General features: G+C 33.9%; 1 protein-coding gene across 2 annotated transcripts in view; it reads right to left on the reverse strand.

The window, feature by feature from the left end:
- Nucleotides 1-20,095, reverse strand: part of LOC115451528 (putative inorganic phosphate cotransporter) — a 60,972-nt gene that overhangs the window by 24,539 nt on the left and 16,338 nt on the right. The window contains exon 1 of one of the 2 annotated variants that reach the window (XM_030179888.2): nucleotides 12,385-12,517. The exons of the other annotated variant lie outside the window; for it this stretch is intronic. Coding sequence (XP_030035748.1) covers nucleotides 12,385-12,418 — 34 coding nt within the window. The 5' untranslated portion in view covers nucleotides 12,419-12,517. Of the gene's footprint in view, nucleotides 1-12,384; nucleotides 12,518-20,095 lie in introns of those variants that run through there. 2 annotated transcript variants of the gene reach the window in all.

The following is a 20,095-nucleotide window of genomic DNA, read 5'->3' on the forward strand; positions in this document are numbered from 1 at the left end:
ACACTCGAGGTGAAGATAACTTCCGGCGGACTTAAACACTTTTTACAATCGTTAACGCTAATATGATTTAAAAAAAAATATGCGAATAAAAAAGTGGCGGTAGCCTAGTTGGTTGTGGAACGAACTGCCGAGACGAATGTCCGCAGGTTCAAATCCCAAGGACACACACCTCTGACGTTTCTAAAAAAAATATGTGTGTATTCTTTGTGAATTATCGCTTGCTTTAACGGTGAAGGAAAACATCGTGAGGAAACCTGCATACCTGAGAAATTATCTATTAGGAATTTTCGAGGGTGTGTGAAGTCTACCAATCCGCACTAGGCCAGCGTGGTGGACTAAGGGCTAATCCCTCTCAGTAGTAGAGGAGGCCCGTGGCCAACAGTGGGAAAGTATATAATACAGGGCTGATATTATTATTATTTATGCGAATGACGTATCCTATGGATATAGGATGCGTCAATAGCATATGCAATTTCATTACCATATTTTTATAATTACATTTTACATTTATGGCACAATTTATAGATTGCCAGATGTTTTTTTTTATTTCGGATAATACGAGCATAAATGAGTAGTGTAGTCAAGGAAAATAGGCGTCGGTAAATATGGCGCACCCTCCTAAATACTTTGTTACTGCGTGTAACAGGACGTATGTTTAAGAATTACGGAAGTATTAAAAAGGGGGTGGGGATCCATTCTTTGCTTATTAAGGAACGGAAGTTTTGAAAAATGATTACGTCAGCAATATTAATTTGTCAATTCTCTTTATTTTAAAGTATTTTATTTTACATTTTTACATACACATTTAAAAAAAACATACATATAAAAATATAAAAAAAGTAATGACCCTCCAATGGCGAAGCATAATTTAATTATTGATTTATAAAGAAATTTAAGCGGGTTTTAAACATTATACCTTTACTTACGTGAGCGTGAGAGAGAGGAGGTGACAACTTTGCTTACTTTTGCTAAAAAGGGTACTGGGGTTAAACCATACTAAAATTCTGTAGTTCTTGAACATCGACACACTTTAATATAAAATATATCCATTACCATTCAGCCTATACACGGTAACTACTTACGAGAAAACATGTAAATAATAAAGGCAGACATACAATTAATATTTTATATGTAGGTACACCGCAAAATCGCAATTAGATTCTCAGCATCGACGGAAAGAAACTATGCAAGTATGGAATACCTAGACATTGCAACACTAGTAATCACTAAACGTTTGCTATTTGTTTTATAAACGGCTATTATGGAATTGTAATCGTGAGAAAATATATCTCATTAATTTTTTATAAAACTAATGGGTATAATAATGATAAGGAAAATGGTTTTGATTAAATAAATAGCAAAGTTTTTGGATATCTCTTCACTTACCAGTAAGTGAAACATTCTAAATAATAAGAAAATATAATACTGGTGCACTTAGTTTTTTTTTTGTTTACTAAATAGTTTTTGAAAATTATGTAAACGTACCTACTAAGCATGCTCTAATAGGTTACAAACGCATGGCAACCATTATTTGTTAATAGTATTGAAGGCACATTATATTGCTTTAACGGTGAAGGAAAACATCGTGAGGAAACCTGCATACCTGAGAAATTCTCTATTTGGAATTGTCGAGGGTGTGTGAAGTCTACCAATCCGCACTACGCCAGCGTGTTGGACTAAGGCCTATTCCCTCTCAGCAGTAGAGGAGGCCTGTGCCCAACAGTGGGACAGTATATAATAGAGGGCTGATATTATTATTTATATTGTTTTTATCCAGTTATGTAAACCAAAAATAATATTTTTTAATAAAATGTGCCGTGAGGCCACTTTGCATTCATTAAAAAATACTTCGTTGTGGTAAAGTTTTGACCTAATTTCTTATACTGACAAAGTTATTTTTAAAACGAAAAACGAACTATGGCGCCTTTAAGCAGGTTGTTATTTCCTGATCAAGCTATAATTGGAATTTAATGGCTTTTTTATATAGCTCTGTGATCGATCGTCCTTCCGACATTTAAATGACTCTAACTTTTGAACCGTAGTAGTAGAGCTGAAATTTCCATAATGTGTTTTATTCCTGCAGGCTAAAGAGTTGTACTAATATCTTAAAAAGAATAAAAAGTTGAAAATTGGTTGGCAATTTTAACGGAGTCTTTGGCCTGCAAACCGCCTGCATTTGACCAATTATTTCAATTCACCTGTTTGAGGCACGCTCTCACAATTATATCTTAAATATATAATAATTGTTCGCATTGTAATCTATCTCTTTTATACTAACCTTCGGGCTATTTTTAATTTTAATAGTTAACATGTACAGTCAACCACAAAATTAGCTCAAAAAATTCAAAATTTCAAATCGACTAATCTTTTGTGCCTAAATAAACTTAAAGCGTTTACTTCATTTCCAAAAAAAAATGTAATGAACTTATGTTAATTCCTTAATGTAAAGGACAATGCCCAAAACCAGGCTATCTTTGCGTCAGTCATGCGTCTTAATCAAATAACCATGTAAAATCATAATTTTAATTATTACTTCATTTGTATTTATTTCAGTCTTAAGCAAATAGGGGTTTTAAAGATATGAAAAAAAAGTTGTTTAATTGTTGCAAATCAAACACCGGATAATTTGCTGCCAATATGGCGAATTGATACCAATATATAACAAATTCCTCTTTTAAATGGAATAAAAAAAGTTAATATGCACAATAAATGTGCTTGTACTTGAATCTATAATATATGGATTAAATATATTATTAATTAAACAAAAACATTGTTATAAAAAATATATTTTACTTAATAATTATGACCAAACTCCAAATAGCTGGTAAAAAAGATAAAATATTAATCCTTCTAAAAACAAACAAATGGCGACTTTTACTTGCATTGACAGAAATACTAAAGTCAGCTTAAACATGTCTGGACTTTATTTTTAATTAAATGAATATATGGGTACTGATTTTTATTACACTGGCAACTGAAATGAATGACAATTTGACACTTTAGATTTGTCTGAATGAAAAACATTTCATTATTAAAATATTTTACTCAAGATCAGAGTGTTATTCTTATGTATTTTAAAGTTGAGTCGAGAAATTCACTGTTAAGAAACAAGGTGTATAGTGTGTTCCGAACTTTGAGACGGAAGCCTTTTAGTTAGCAACACAAAGTCGTCTAGAGCCTAGACCCAGGACAGTTAATCGAGACGACATATCCCAGCGGTGTATTAACTGCACCATTGCGGTGCCACAGCAACGATAAGTATATTTCTTAGACAAGCTATCCACTTTGTAAGTTATGTAGATTATTATTAACCTACCCACAATGTGGGAAAAATCTTGCAAAAACTAAAGAAAACAGTTTAACAATAATAATAATCTGAACATGTTTACTCAACTTCTACATCTATTTTAGGTTTCAAGGCTGGAATGAGTTTGTGCTGCCTGCTGGAGATCAGTTAATAGAGAGGTTCACAGACAACAACGATATGACATGACCCGACCAGCACTGCAAGAAGTCATTCACTCACTTCAGCAGTATTATAAGCGTGTTATGGCTACATCAAGTTCTTGTTTGTTTTCTGGGAAGCCAAGAAAATATACCTCTATCAAAAATACACTTATATATAAAAATATACATAGGATTTCGTATTTCTTGTTTTATTTTTTTTTCCTATGATAAGTAACTATTAGCCTAATCAGGCTGTGAAGTTAGTTGCTGGGTTCCTGTTCGATTTCCAGGCCAAGCAACATTTTATCTCGATGTTTCTAACATGACTTGCCTGGGATCGGAATCCTCCAAAGAGGGATGGCGTCAGGCATGCGGCCGCTCATAAAAACTAAGCTGAATCTATTCTACAATATGTCGTGACGCCATATTGAAATGAGATAATGGTAGGTGAATATAAAGATTAAGTTAATCCATGTAATAGAATAAGTCATAAGTCAGAAAAATATGTACTTACACAAAGGGTCGGATAGTATATGCTCAGTGGAAAAACTAATATTCCGCCATACTATCTTAGAAGTTTTATTGGAGCTTCGTCTCATCAGATATGTTAATACCTATCAGTTTCTTATAAGGCCGATTAAAGCTAAGTGAAAAGAATGTCCAATAATTGTTTACAGCAATATCAAGTAGGTACTGCAATATTGAACTTAATTAGGCACGTAGGTACTTTCTACCGTACATTATTGCAGTCCATACTTAACCTCAAAATAACCGAGTTATAAAAATTCAGATTACTCCGAACTCCCATCGAATATCCAATTGTTTTCAATTTATATAAGATTTAGGATATATTCCCTATAGTTTAGTGAAGGTTTTGTACAGACGCAAGCGTAGCCTAACTTTCATACAAAAATGGGCATTCTCCTTTATTCAGCTTTTTTGCCGACTGTATCTAGTTGTAAAGACACACTATCTCGTGTACTGAAACCATCTGAGCTACAGCGTTTTAGAATGACGTCAATGCAGGATGCGTATTCAGTTACCACATGTCATGAGTCCGTTATTCGACCGGTCGGAAAACTTTACTGAGCCGTTTACATAACTAAGGTACGTGTGTACTATACCTTACATTATTTGCAAACTGCTTGGGCAGTGGACAAAGAAAATCGGTAGACGGTAAACAGATGTATTTATACGTAGATATAAATATAACGGGTCGATGTCTGAATATAGGTATTATGGATATTGAAGAAAAATTAATATGGGGTTCTTTATTAGAGCAACAGATGCCAAAATAAGTTTTTAGAAATTTTGTCTGTATGTACACGCTTCACACAAATAGTGCATGGAATTGAATGTAGTATTCACCAATGTATTGCTAGGGGTCTAACTTCAAATTTTTCTTAAAATAAACAAAAACTAACATTATTCTAGCGATCATCGAAATCCACACCAATATTTGTCGATATTTTATTTCGGTAATTTACTTCTATGGGTAAATAAGGGATTTTATATCTGCCTGGATAACGACCATTGTACACAAGGTGTTAAAACCCGCCATAGTGGCCCACAAAAGTGTGTCGCGGTCCAGGATCACCTGTGTATATCCGGTCCCAACAGGCCGGCATAATTGTGTCGACTGCCGAGGGGTAATCATATTTCGTTAGTCGACATTCTATTGGACCCCATTCCAATCACCATCAAGTACAAAGGAGTCACTTTGCTGGGCACTTATAAAAAAGTAATTAAAATATCCATGCAGAAGACATAAATCGCTAGTTACAAATTTCTTCAAAATTTTTGGCTTTTACTCATACAATACTTCGTGCAAAGTTATGTTTACCTACATCTGTTGTTTATTGACAATGACGTTTAAGCGACGCATATTTCAACTCTAAGTACAGCTGAACACACAATACACTTTGACAATACCATTGATCGTGACCGTACGCTGCTCTGTTTCCTAATGTATTGAAATTCATTTCTTTACCAATAGGAAATGTTACAAAAAATATTTCCGTTAGTTTCATAGAAGCTATTTTTGGAGTAGATTTTTTGGTATTGGATTTCACAATAAGTTATTTTTTATAAGATAATATTTTCTCATGCTAAGGTTTACTCATGCAGCTGTACACGTGAATAAAATACTTTTATTTAATTAGCTAAAGCGCTTTGAATTATATTAGTTATTTATTATTGCAATAATAGCAATATGTTTCCAGTGTTATTGCACGTTATTTGTATTGGTTTTAATGTCACCTCCTTTTTTAATAGCTAAAAGAAAAGTAATCATTTATAACTAATAAATTTACTAGCTATAGCTCGCGGCTTCGCCCACATGAAAGTATTTTTCCGGAATAAACGGGAGCTATATATTTTCCCGGGATAGAAAAAATAACCTTCCCAGAGTCTTAAGCTATCTCCATTCCAAATTCCAAAAAAATCCGTTCAATAAATTAAAAAAAAAATCAATAACATACTGACAGTAAAGGGAACTTTGTTTTATTATCAAAAAATCAAATTGCGCAAATGTTATCAGACCTTATCTATAGATAAGGAAAAGTTTTGTTGCCAGGCTGTACGTGTAGGCTGTAAGTAGGTTTCCTTGTGTGATAAGTTCAAGATACGGACGTATCACGTGCTTCATCTCGCGGTATTTATCAATCGGCCAATAGTAGAACGATCACGTACGAATCTAATAATAAATAAGGAAGTGATCTCGTTTAATTCATTTTTGAAAGTGGGTTTTGATTTTTGTTTACTACAGAAATTTGACTTATTGGAATAAAAAAATATATAAATCTTATGAGATTAGATTTCAAATACACATCACGCCTTAATCCCTTACGGTGTGGGCAGAGGTACTGCCATGGCCACAACCTTTCGCCATGTGTTTATAGGCCTATGATGAGATAGTGGCAAGCACAAATTTCAGAATGAGAGCTGGTACTGAATAAAAAAACCCAATATTACTGCCTGACCTAGAATTCGAACCTGGGCCCTCAGTCCGGTAGTCACACCGCGTAATAAACTACACCACAGAGGCAGATTACATTGTAATTATTAGTTATAAATTTGAACGTTAGGCATTTATTCGATAGGTTCCCCAATGTTTTTAGAAATGGTGTAGAAGCTAGAACTAAAAAAGACAACTAAGTTATTAATGGCATAAAATACTTGGAATTTGCGAGGTTTGGTACAATAATTACTAAAATAATCTCTAAGGATTATGCTCTTAAAACAGCCATTTAATAGCAATAAACACAGATTACATAATGAGGACATATACATAATTTCTCTAACTAACGAAGTATGATGGGAAATTGGGTGCTATACAAAGACTTGCTCAAACTGCGAATCGAACTCTGAACTTCACGGGTCACCGCCGAAGTGAACTGCGACAATGTGGCTAATCCAAATTCAATAGGGCATTTGTTTTGATATATGCCTATGTAATGTTATATACAATAGCAATTAAAACAACGATAGAATTATATTATAGTCCTATAGTTTCAGTTATAATTAACTAGCTTTGGAGCGCAACTTCGCCTGCATAAAAGAGTTTTCCTGGATAAACGGCCCGCTATGTATTTTCCCGGCATAAAAGTCTGTGTCCTTTCCAGGACCCCAAACTATATCCATAACAATTTCATCGAAATCTGTCTGTTAGTTTTTGAATTTATCGTGTTCAAACAGGTAGACAGGTGCGGCGGAGACTTTGTTTTAAAATGTACTTTTAGGACTTCTTAAGAGGAACAATTCCGTCATACTTGATTGTTGCGTAACTTTAATTGTTTACGCAACGCACGCGACGGTAGCTCTCAAAATGAAATAAATTTTGGACGTCTTTGCAATAATATTTCATTGATGCTCTGATGTTATTGGTCGTAGCGTTATGTTATATAGCTTATAAGCCTTCCTCGATAAATGGTATATTCAACACTAAAAGATATTTTCAATTTGAACCAGTAATTACTGACATTAGCGCGTTCAAACAAACAAACTCTTCAGCTTTATAATATAATAGTATAGATACATAAGTATTTTGTGTTAATATAAATGTATAAACATATACTATAAACAAATATTTCTGATCTAAATAAAACATGAATCCCAAGGAAAATAAGTATTTCATAAAACTCTGATCTCTTTATTTACTTTGTAAGACCTATTATACTCTATATAATATGTATTTTATAAAGCAATAGCGTATAATTGGTTTGCGTCATGCCTACTCCAGTTTAGACATGGCTTGAAGGTGATTAGAAAACGTTTGTAAGTCGAGTTTTTTTTAAACCTGATGTAATTTGCGTCATTGTCCTTTCTAAAAGGTATCTGTTGAAGGATTATTACATACTAGCTTTTGCTCGCAACTTTACCCGTGTGATACAAGTATTTACGGGATAAAAGTCCCGCTTTATATTTTTGACTGCCTCGGTGGCGTAGTTGTACTGCATGCGCGGTACGGCAGCGCTCTGAGGTCCTGGGTTCGAATCCCGGGTCGGGCAAAGTGATATTTGGGTTTTTCTGCTCAATATCAGCCCGGAGTCTGGAATTTGTGCCCGATATGGCGATAGGCTCGCCCCCTATCACATCCTGGGACGGAACACACTCGGCGAAAAGTGGGTGCCCTGGTTGCACCTCTGCATACCCCTTCGGGGATGAATGCGTGATGGTGTGTGTGTGTGTGTGTGTTTATATTTTCCTGGGATAAATGTAGCTTGTAGCGCTCAGGAGTAATGTAGTCTGCTATTAGTGAAAAAAAAAAAACAAAAACGGCTTAGTTCCTAAAATTAACGCGTTCAGACAAATAAACGAAGTATTCAGCTTTATTATATTGGTATAAATAATCTTTTCCAAGATAAAGGTTGTGTTTGATCTATTGGATGCATAAAGATGCTCAAGACACCTAATAAAAAACTTTTTAGATAATACATGGCATTGAATAAAAATAATGACAATTTTTTTTTTAAAACCCAGAAAGAAAGGCGAGTAATGTTATTTTATATATGAATAATGAATGAACACTTTAATTATTTTAATAATTGAATTATTATTGGATTAATATTTGTGAGGCTTACATTGGACAGGTATTGTTATATAAAACCACATGATATTTAGGAAATATAACACATCCATTAAATAAATAGGAAACTCGAGAGCGGAGTGACGTACGCGGAGACATTCTGGTTCAATCAGCTGTTTACGTATATTTCTTTATTATTTTATTACTCAATTATATTTAATTTACATTTACGCTAAAAAATTAATCATGTTTTCTCAACGACTCTATGTATGACAAACGCGTCGAAGTCTTTTGCACGCGTCATATTTCCGTTGTCAAAAAACTTAACTAAATGATAGTATTGTTCATGTCTCTTTATATTATGTTTATGAATTATCGTTAATTTATTACTATAAGTGGATATATAGTCAAGAACATAAAAACGGCTTAAATACCTGGGTGGGCCAATACTTTATATTTTTGTTATACCAATATCAGATATAATAATTATGCATAGTGCTCAATTTTAATTACACTCAGCACTACATTAATCAGCGCTAAATACAACGATCTCTACATAGTGATAGAGACTTTGTAACGCAGCTTTACATATTATGTAATCTAACTTCAAAACAAAATCAAGCATTAGGAAGTGCAATGCGCTCTAGAACGAATTAATCGCGATAGATCATCGTCAACGACTTTCATAACGTGGCCTTCCTCCACGAGCTTCCTGTACTATGCAATTGTTGCATATTTCGAAACTTGGGACATTTATCCTCTCACTGAGAGTGGACTTTATAAGATTACTGTTATTAATGGCGACTGAATGAGGGCTCTGATTGCATCTCTGCTTACTCCTTCGTGAATAAAAGAAGTGAATAGGTGTGCGTGTGTGTGTGTGTGTGTGTGTGTGTGTGTCTGTGCCCGTGTGTGTGCGTGCGTGTTTTGACAAGAAAATGGTGCCATCAACGTTGGAGGTGCTAGATTCGATTCCGAGATAAAGTGTCAGCGCTATTTATTACGCTCGAGTTACATATACGAGTATGTAACGAAGTCGTGCGCATTAAACGTTTAACTAACCGGACCATCGTCGATCACGTTCATACATAGCTAATAGATGTTTCCCAATTAAATATGTTTAGAATCACGTGCAAATAATAGCTACCGAAAATTTAAATCATGATCGTGAAGTTTGCATATATATGTTATTTAAAAATAATAATAAATCACAAATACTTGGAGGACAAATATTACTCTCAAAAGTAGAGACCCGTGTATAGCTGGGTCAATATTATTAACATTGCCTGTGGTATGCCACGCGAAAAAACAATAAAATACAAGAGCAATGTTGTCCAAAACAAAAAAAAAATATGCTTACAGAAGATGCATATAAAATACACAATTTTTGGAATTTCTGACTCATTGACATAGTTGTACTGCATGCGCGGTACGGCAGCGCTCTGAATTCCTGGGTTCAAATTCCGGATCGGGCAAAGTGATATTTGAGTTTTTCTGCTCAGTATCACCGTGGAGTCCAAAATTTATGCTCGATATGGCAATGGGCTCGCCGCTATCACATCATAGGACGGACCGCAGTTGGCGAAAAGCGGGTGCCCTGGTTGCGCCTTTCCATACCGCTTCGAGGATAAAAAGCGTGATGTGTGTATATTTCATTTTTGGAATTTCCATATTGAATATATTTCCCATACGGGATATTATCTCGTAATTTTATTCTAACAAGTACAAAAATCTTTATTCACTTATAATTAAGCTCCTTTTTAAACGGTTTTCCTTATCTAAAGGCAACCCAAAATTATGAGGAAAATATCGTTGTTTTCTCACTAATTATTCTAAGACGTAACTAAATTGTAAATTATTAATATTTGGCGAGAATATTTCTATTGACAGGCCTCTATACCTGGGGCTTGATACCGAAATCAAAACCTAACATTACTCTAATCGACTGGGAATTGAAGACCTCAGTACTGATGGCGTGCTACAGATTATAATATACTATATAACTACTGCACTCAGTGCTGGACTGCCTCAGTGGCATAGTTGTATTGAAATATGAATACTGTGCTGAGGTCTCGGGTTTGAATCCCTGACCAGTCAAAGTGATAGTGCCATTTTTCTACCCAGTACCAGTCCGGAGTCTGGAACATTTTCCTGATATGGAAATAGGCTCCCGTTTTTATCACATCATGGGACAGAATGTACATGGCAAAAAGTGAGTGCACCTATAACTATCCCTCGAAATAAAAATGAATGAAAAGCGCAAGTGTGTGTGTGTGTGTGTGTGTACTCTATCGAATATCCATGAAATGTAGAGCTGTCCTATTTAAAATCCGGAACTACATAAAATGAATGAATCTAAATAAAATACGTCCACAAATATATTACTTCCCACATGTTGGGCAACGACTCGCCAAACTCGATTACGCGGCGATTTGCGAACAATTTTTATACTAAATCACGCGAGCTTGCAATTTATAGTTGCATTAAAAGCATTTTTGATAATTGAGTTTTGCAAATTGGCTGTATGAGGAAAAATAAGTCAATAATATTCAATAAAATACATAAATACGATATTTCTTACGACAATATACTGTTGCTAAAAAAAGAGTTATGAAATAACGAAGTATAAACTTTAGAAAAAAACTAAGGTAAAATATTATTCATCCCAATGACAAAAAAATTAAATACTCGATAATTCACATCTCTAGAGATGGAATAATGTAATCTCTACTAATATTATAAATACAAAGGTTTGTATGTTTGTTACTGAATCACACGAAAACGGCCAGACGCATCTAAATGAAATTAAGCACAAATATAAATTTTAATCTTTAAAATCACATAGGCTACTTTTAATCCCGGTAACATAGTGGGACTGACTGGGAAAAACTTTTCCCATGGACAGAGTCGCAAGCAAAAGCTAGTATATTTATAAAACTTAGAAATTAAAATGTCATTGTTGCTAAAATGACAACGATCGTAGCAAGCAAGTTGTTTATTTAGCTTTTTTCTTTAATCATTTCATATAAAAATAATACTATAATTTACTTTAAGTTTTAGTTAATTATAATATTAAAAAAAAATTATTATGTTTCTATTTTATTTTAATTGGTTCTCCCATCGTTTTAAGTATGTTTTTGATCAAATCTAACATCTTGTTATTGTTTTGTGTATTTTCAACGCATTGTACAAGATTTATTATTTTTATTAGTAACACTGTCAGGTCATTCGACTTGCGGTAAAGTCCAAAGGTACCATAAAAGTAATTATGATAAAAATCACACAAAATAACTGTATGTGGGAAAATATTAAAAATATGTTTTTATTATTGTGGCTATATATTTTTTTTTTTAATTCCTTATATTTAAAAATAAAGCGTAATATATTATGATAGGTATTGTACAAAAGCCTGCCGTGCAAACGCTGAGCTGTTGGAACAAAGTTACTAGACTTAACGGGATGGACAAAGTGAGAAACCAACTATCCCGGAAAAGTCTGAGGAGGCCTTTACCCGAAAGGGGGCTTTAATAAACGCGTTGACCAATTATCTTACAAAACTAGATGTAAAATTTAAATAAACTATATTGAACTATATTGTTGCTTAAAGAGAAAAAACTGTATTATTAGTATTATAAGTATAGATGGTAAGTTTATAATTAAGAAAGTAATTAATATTTTACGTTAACGATATAATATTTGGAACGGCCTTACAACGAACCGTGACGAACTTATATTTCGCAAATTAAGTTATATAATTATTATTCGCAGATTTTTATTAAGAAATCAATTAAAAAATATATGACGTCAGAACGTACTCTATTATATTAATTAGATTTTTAAGCGTATATTTTAATTTATGTCAGCAAAACCTCTTTACAATTAAAAATAAAAAAATAAATAATATCACTCACATTTAGACAATACCAATTGCCAACCGTTCAACATTTTGGCAGAATTCTATTTTCAAACACACAATTCGAAATTCAAACTGTCACTTCACTAAATAGTTTCGTACTCAGTCCGCGGTGTCGCGAGATAGCGCTGCGGCTGACGGCCGGGCAGCGATTACGCGCGTGCGCAGCTACATCCACTCTATATACCGTGCTGCACAGCCTGTTGCCTACAGCCTGACTGCATTGGGACTATACGTTTGAGAAAACCATGGTATGGGTAAAATTCCCCAGGGGCAATAACGAAATGAAGATCGTAAATAAAACCAAAATCTTGTTTTTGTTTAACTCTACATTACAGTATGTTAATTTTTTATTGGAAATACCTAACAGTTTGGGTCTTGCTACATATTTTCCAGCATCGAAATATTACAAACTATTTATTTCGTTACATTAAAAAAGATTTTATAAATTCTTAATGTTATGTAGATCGATTTCATAATACATATGACCCAAGTTTAAAAAATATATATTGTATGTATGTAGTTTTCATTCCAATATATTAAAAAATTTAAAAGTTGCTTTTAGTCCATTTATTTATATCTTGGGATTTACTGAAACTAATTTTTATGCCGAATCTGTGAATCAAACCTTAAACCCATTTTACATTCTAAGTATTGCAGTGAAGTAACCCACACGTATTAAAAAAATAAATACCTTTACATAAAACTATAATTCAACACAAACGCCAACATAAATAAGGGCTATACTTGCGTGAAAGTTGATGAGAAGATTTAACAGACTCCGCGACGGGAAGCGGATTACGGACTCTGGTCATGTGCGATACGACGTGAAAGTAAAGGTTTGATAACAACAGCATCCGACGAGAAACAATGCTTGAAGATATCACAATCGTTATAGATAAAAAAGTATGTTCACACAGGCAATTCGCTTGCTTTAACGGTGAAGGAAAATATTGTGAGGAAACCTGCATACCTGAGAAGTTCTCTATAGGAATTTTGAGGGTGTGAAGTCTATCAATCCGCACTAGGCCAGCGTGGTAGACTAAGGTCTAATCCTTCTCAGTAGTAGAGGAGGCCCGTGCCCAGCAGTGGTATAGTATAATACAGGGCTGATATTATTACACAGGCAAAGGAAATATTATGTATTGATTATATTATTAATAAATAAAATTTTATTAGGCGTTAACATTTACTGAATGGCAGCAAACTTATAACCTAGACCGATGGCTCTAGAAATCTTAAATTTACACTTAAATTTATTAGGTTATGTAAATATTTACAAGGAAATTTTCAAAATGCATTTACTAAGAGATTTTCCTATTCGATATCGGCATCAAACAATAAAGAGTTAGGTTTCAAAGGCAGAGTAGACACAGTCCCGACTTTTCATTTCATTTCATTCATTCACATTACGTGTGTAATGTGTACTTAGTACTAAATATTAATTATTATTAATCATCGTATTGTTATTAATTTGATTAGTAGATAAATAATTAAGAAAGTAATAGAGCAATACAATTCAAAATTGGAACGCAAATAAAGCACAATCTTACCAACCAGTATATTTTTTTAAAATTATATCATCAAGTCAATAAATTAATGGTAATATGAGTTCACACAAAAAATCGGAAGTCTACATCACTGCATATTTTTTTATGTCGTCAGCATTATAATATCAAGGAATGCAATTATTTTGCTTACTTACGCGTGAGAAATACGAAGTAAGTAAATATTTACGGTAATGTTGATATGAATTATTTACGCCGCTACATATTTCTAGCGGAAAACATAATTGAAAATATTATTTAAGTGTTTTCATCCTAATAAATTCCAAGAATCATAATAGAACTGAATACAAGAAACGCTTTTATAAATTACGTCTTTTCTTAGAAACAGATGCATGGCATAGCTAATCATATTGAAAATAATGTTACATGTAAATTCATTCTTGGTCTTGAGTTTTAGGAAATAAATTAGTAAACCTTATATCTGCTTAGGTACACGCTATCATAATTGTCAATATCGACAAAATATGCACAACATGAGACACATGTAATATTTTCATATATCTGCCTTATCCAAAAAAACACGTTTCGAGAACAAATGATTTGCTGGTGCAATTAACCATTGCAATTTAAAAATGGAATAACATAACAATTCGAAAATCGAACGTCAATTTTATTAAGCCGCCCAATATTGTTCATGCTGTAATAAGAAGCGTAGGATGCAAAACTGACGCGAATCAAACAAGTTGAACTTGTTCCAAATTCAAACCGGTGGCGGGCGCCGATTTCAGAAGTGGTACTTCCGGTTTGCATGTGGTTCGAAATCACTTATGTAATCGGTCAAGTTCAGTGCACGCTTTACTAAATGGATAGTTTACGTAATTACTTTTGTTCAGTGCTAGATAGCGCGGTAATCGTCGCGACAGTCAGGGTTCGAGTGCCAGTTAGGGAGTGCCGTGCAAAGAAATTTATTGTAAAGAAGAATATTAATATGGAATATATACTGATTACTGAAAATCATACAGTATGTATTTAGAGTAATTTATAAGATGCCAAAAACAGTCACAATGTTTTTGGCCCGACCTGGGAATTGAACCGGGGATCACAGCCAGGTAATCGTACTAGTACCGTTTACACAAGACGACCACGCCATCGAACCATTCAAAAATGATAAAAAAAAAGATCTAGACCAAAATAATTAAAATAACAATTACGCCGTAACTCCATCACTAATTAAAACTAAATTAATTCCACAAGCATATTAGAAAGACTCTTTAAAATGCTAAGTTATCCTTGAGGAAAAAGTTATCATGCAGAGGGAAAAGTCCCGCCACGTTAGCAATGAACTTGGTAAGTAACAATGGATCTTACAAGGAAATAAAATAAAATGAAAATGACTCCATTAGCATTTTCAATGTTTTTCAAAATAGTTTTTGTTTCATTGTTAAGTTTGATAGGAGAATATTATGTAGGTGTCTGTTTTTTTGCTGTATATATTTTGTTCTAGCTATGCCCACAACGTCTGAGATAAGTAAGGATTCAAGTCTATCTGTCTGTTCCCGTGTAGAAAACGGGCCACGCGTCACTGTTTGACTATATAGACAAAAAATTAAGAAATTATGGTTTTATGTAATCTATACCAATATATAAAGCTGAAAAGTTTGTTTGAATGCGCTAATCTCAGGAACTTTTAAAGCTATATTACTCTTGAGTGCTACAGGCTTTTTTTATCCCGGGATAATATTTATCCCGGAAAAACACACGCGGGCGAAGCCGCGAGCAAAAGCTAGTATAGAAATGGATAGACATTTTTGTCTTCAAGCAGGTTATTACGAGCTCAATGTTTGAGTTTTGTTATTGTATTTAATGCATTTAACCAGTTACAACGCTTGACAGTAGACGACCGACTCAGTCATTCAATAAAGAACAATGAATTAAATTTATAACCGACCTTCGTCTAATCTATGCGATAAACTGTAACATACTTAATTGATGGTCTAAGCATCCTCATACCGGCCTTGGGCAAGCGATGGCATCTCGAAATATTTGGAGGAAGTGTCCGTTTCCGCGTACAATTGCGGAAATTTGTCAGTTTGTGTAATACCATGACATACCGATGTATTCTTATTTGCAGTCTTTAGGCGTTGTTCCGCGGTTCGCGAATGCATAAATTAGTTCATTTGGATGTATTTCGGCAAAATTAAAGATGCGCTTCGAATTTACTTTGAGTGTATTTTTGTACAAATTACAGCTTGTTTTTTGTGGCATATGCGTAGGTTGTGCTCCAGGGTTCTCATTACTCATGATATTACCCTCAACTCTTCTTCCTGACAGTTTCCGAAACAGTTTCAGATGTAAACTACCAACTTAGCCTAAAATAGCCTAAATATAAGTTTAGGAACACTATCCATTGATCCGCTCTCAAGCGCGATATCAGCTGAGACGCTGCCAAATAAAAGTCAGCATCTTAAGCTCATCGCTATTTCATAAACAGATATCAGCATCTCAAAACATATCTTAAGCCACAGCATAAAGAACTTTGATAGCTGAGTTCTGATTACCAACACCGACTCCGCTGAGAACAAGCTCTTAGATTACAACTTAAGCTGCGCTTATTAAATAGCTCAATACATTAAATGTTTACTTGAGATCCTTCTTAATGATAAGATCGATTACTAACACCCCGAGAGCTTAGTCTATCCATATGCCAAATTCCATCCAAATCTACGTTTACTCATAAAAACATCTTCACCAACTTACACAATATTAGTAAGATAAAATTTTGCATGACTCACCAGTGATGTGAGTGTTAAGTTTGCTATAATTCAACACATTACCACGAGAATGAGAGACAAAGAAGTTCTTACAACTTCATTGCCATTGTAAGATATTTATCATTAATTTTAAATACTTTCCTTGGTTACTTAATTTTTTAATCAAGTATAATTAATCATATTAATTTAAAAGGTGTTTTTTCCATGCGATTACAGTTTGCAATTTGTCCATTATTGCGCAAACATAAATATAAAATCATACAAAATAGCATTCTATTTGTTAATCCTAATACTATGATCATTAACATCTCAGAGGGAAACTCGGAAGAAAACCCGTACGTCATGCATGAGGATAAATTCTTTGTCTATCACTAAGATATGAATGTTTGATATTATAAATGTGAAAGGTTACATGTTGCTGTCTTGGGGGGTCATGCCCAACCCGGAGTTATGTGGAATAGGTATTTATTTTCTTCAAAACAAACACTTTTCTATTTTACATCTTAAAGTAATTTAATGTAGAATATTATTTTTAAGAAGATAAGTATGCGTTTTGTAGTAACGAAATGTAAAATAAACCTGAATACTTTATCTGGTTGACCTGACCACGTGATGATCAATATAAATTAGCTATTTTCGCAATAATTAAACGTTAACATACAGAATAATCAGAACCTATAATAAAAAAAGTATGTACACAGCTTCATACCGAAAAACATACCATTACTATTCAGTTAAACTATAAGACCGGTATAGCATTTCGGTATGTCTATACCGTGAGTCATGCGGAACATTTGACGCGCACGTGGACATAATGCAGGGAAATGAAAATGTACGGCACGTGCTATGGTGATTTATTTACAAACATCGTAAAGTGACCCCACTTCACTTGATGGTAACTGGAGTGGGGTCCATTAGAATATCGACTGACGAGAGATGATTACCCCACGGCAGTCGACACAATTATGGCGGCCTGTTGAAGCATGATATTCACAGGCTGAAACCGGAACGCCACACTTAGTTGAGCCACTATGGTGCGTTTTAGCAGCTTGTGTACGGTGGTCACTATACGGGTGGATATAAAATATATCCTACAACCAGCAAAAGATGTGGGTTTCTTGGAAAAAATCCTCGCAGAAAAGTACATGTATACTAGACTTCGCATGCGACACTGCCCACGTAAATTCATTATCTAGTTGAAATTTGCGTGTAGCACTGAGAGATAATGTATCTAGATGTCATAGAATTTTCAAAACTGGAGCAGTGTTTAATTCTACACAGCGCGATCAAACAGAATAACAAAACCTCTTTAGTTTTATATACATCACGCAAAGGTTTCTTACATTAAAACACAATCCGATATTCTTTTATTCTATTTAAAGTTTTATATTATCAGTTGGTGCATTATAGATTCATTTGTTAATAGTCACACCTCTGTCGACCCCTTTCAAATTCAAATTCAAAGTTTATTGCACTCCACATCATTTTATACAATAGATGGTACATTTTAATACACGTGACATAATCGTGGACCCTGTCGGGCAAAGTTTCAAGAGAGGGAGAAACTATACAATTAACTACTTATAATAGGTATTTGTTATATGTATGTACATATTCGGCGATAAGTCCATCAAGCTATGTGTAAAATTAGTTTAGCATTAATACTAACGCGTAATATCGGTATTCGCCACAACTAAACTCTACAACAACTATAAGTGACGATAGCCTAGTTGGGTGTGGAACGGACTGCCGAGACGAATGTCCGCAGGTTCAAATCCCAAGGGCACACACCTCTGACTTTTCTAATAAATCATGTGTGTATTCTTTGTGAATTTATCGTTCGCTTTAACGGTGAAGGAAAACATCGTGAGGAAACCTGTACATCCGAGAAGTTCTCTATAGGAATTTCGAAGGTGTGTGAAGTCTACCAATCCGCACTAGGCCAGCGTGGTGGACTAAGGTCTAATCCCTCTCAGTAGTAGAGGAGGCCCGTGCTCAGCAGTGGGCGAGTATATAATACAGGGCTGATATTATTATTATTATTATTATTAGGTATTTGTTATATGTATGTACATATTCGGCGATAAGTCCGTCAAACTATGTGTAAAATTAGTTTAGCAATAATACTAACGCGTAATATCGGTATTCGCCACAACCAAAATCTCCAACATTGTTTTAAAGAGGAAGGCAGGCTGACGGTCTCCTATGATAAGTGACTGGTATTATAGTCCATTGAAAAGTTACATTTGGGGTTGCGTTTTTTAGAGGACGCAATTTTATTTTTTTGAAGTATAGGGGGGGTCAGTCTAAAGCTATCTTGAAAATAGGGGTTGAAATGGTTTTACGATTTATCTCTTAAACTATTTATCTGACAAAAAAAATGTATAAACATTTTTTGTTGCAAATTAAATTCTCTACAACTTTGGTTTAGTAAATTTTGTCGTAAAACCATAAATAAAAAAGTTATAAGCGAAAATGTTAAGAAATTCAATGTTAAGCAATGTCCATTGCAACGTCATCAGAACGTGTGTTTATAAGGTTCATAATACTTTTTGTACTCATTAATACCCAAATACCCAAGGGACCATTAGGGAACAAAAGAACATCTGCCTGCTATTATTATTATTATTTCTAACCTCTATTATTGTAAGAATAGCTGATAATTTTGTGTTGAAGTTGTCCTAAGTAGAGTTTAGCATTTTGACTTTTAAAAGTCTTTTAAAAGTCAAAATGCTAATAAAAAAAAAGTAGTTTTCACTAAAGTTAAAATCGTGTCTAAAATCATTCGAAATCGTCTGCAGAATTAAAAACAGAATAAAATACATTCGCACGTACAGAAATATGTAGCACAACTAAAAGATATAAGTTGAACGACAACTTCAACACAATATTATCAGCTATTCTTACAATAAGAGAGGTTAGAAATAATAATAATAATAGCAGGCAGATGTTCTTTTGTTCCCTAATTGTCCCTTGGGTATTTGGGTATTAATGAGTACAAAAAGAGTATTATGAACCTTATAAACACACGTTCTGATGACGTTGCAATGGACATTGCTTAACATGAATTTCTTAACATTTTCGCTTATAACTTTTTTATTTATAGTTCTACGACAAAAGTTACTAAACCAAAGTTCTAGAGAATTTAATTTGCAACAAAAAGTGTTTATACATTTTTGTCAGATAAATAGTTTAAGAGATACATCGTAAAACCATTTCAACCCCTATTTTCAAGATGGCGGCCGTGGGACAAGGGTGGCGACCCCACAATCTTGTTTTTAGCTTTAGACTGACCCCCCCTACACTTCAAAAAAATAAAATTGCGTCCTCTAAAAAACGCAAGGTAAGGCCTAAAAAATGTAACATTTCAATGGACTATTACGGGGTTTGACAATTTAAATACAATAAAACACCATAAAAACGATTCTAA

Source organism: Manduca sexta, chromosome 12 (genome assembly GCF_014839805.1).
Source record: "Manduca sexta isolate Smith_Timp_Sample1 chromosome 12, JHU_Msex_v1.0, whole genome shotgun sequence".
Classification (NCBI taxonomy): Eukaryota; Metazoa; Arthropoda; class Insecta; order Lepidoptera; family Sphingidae; genus Manduca; species Manduca sexta.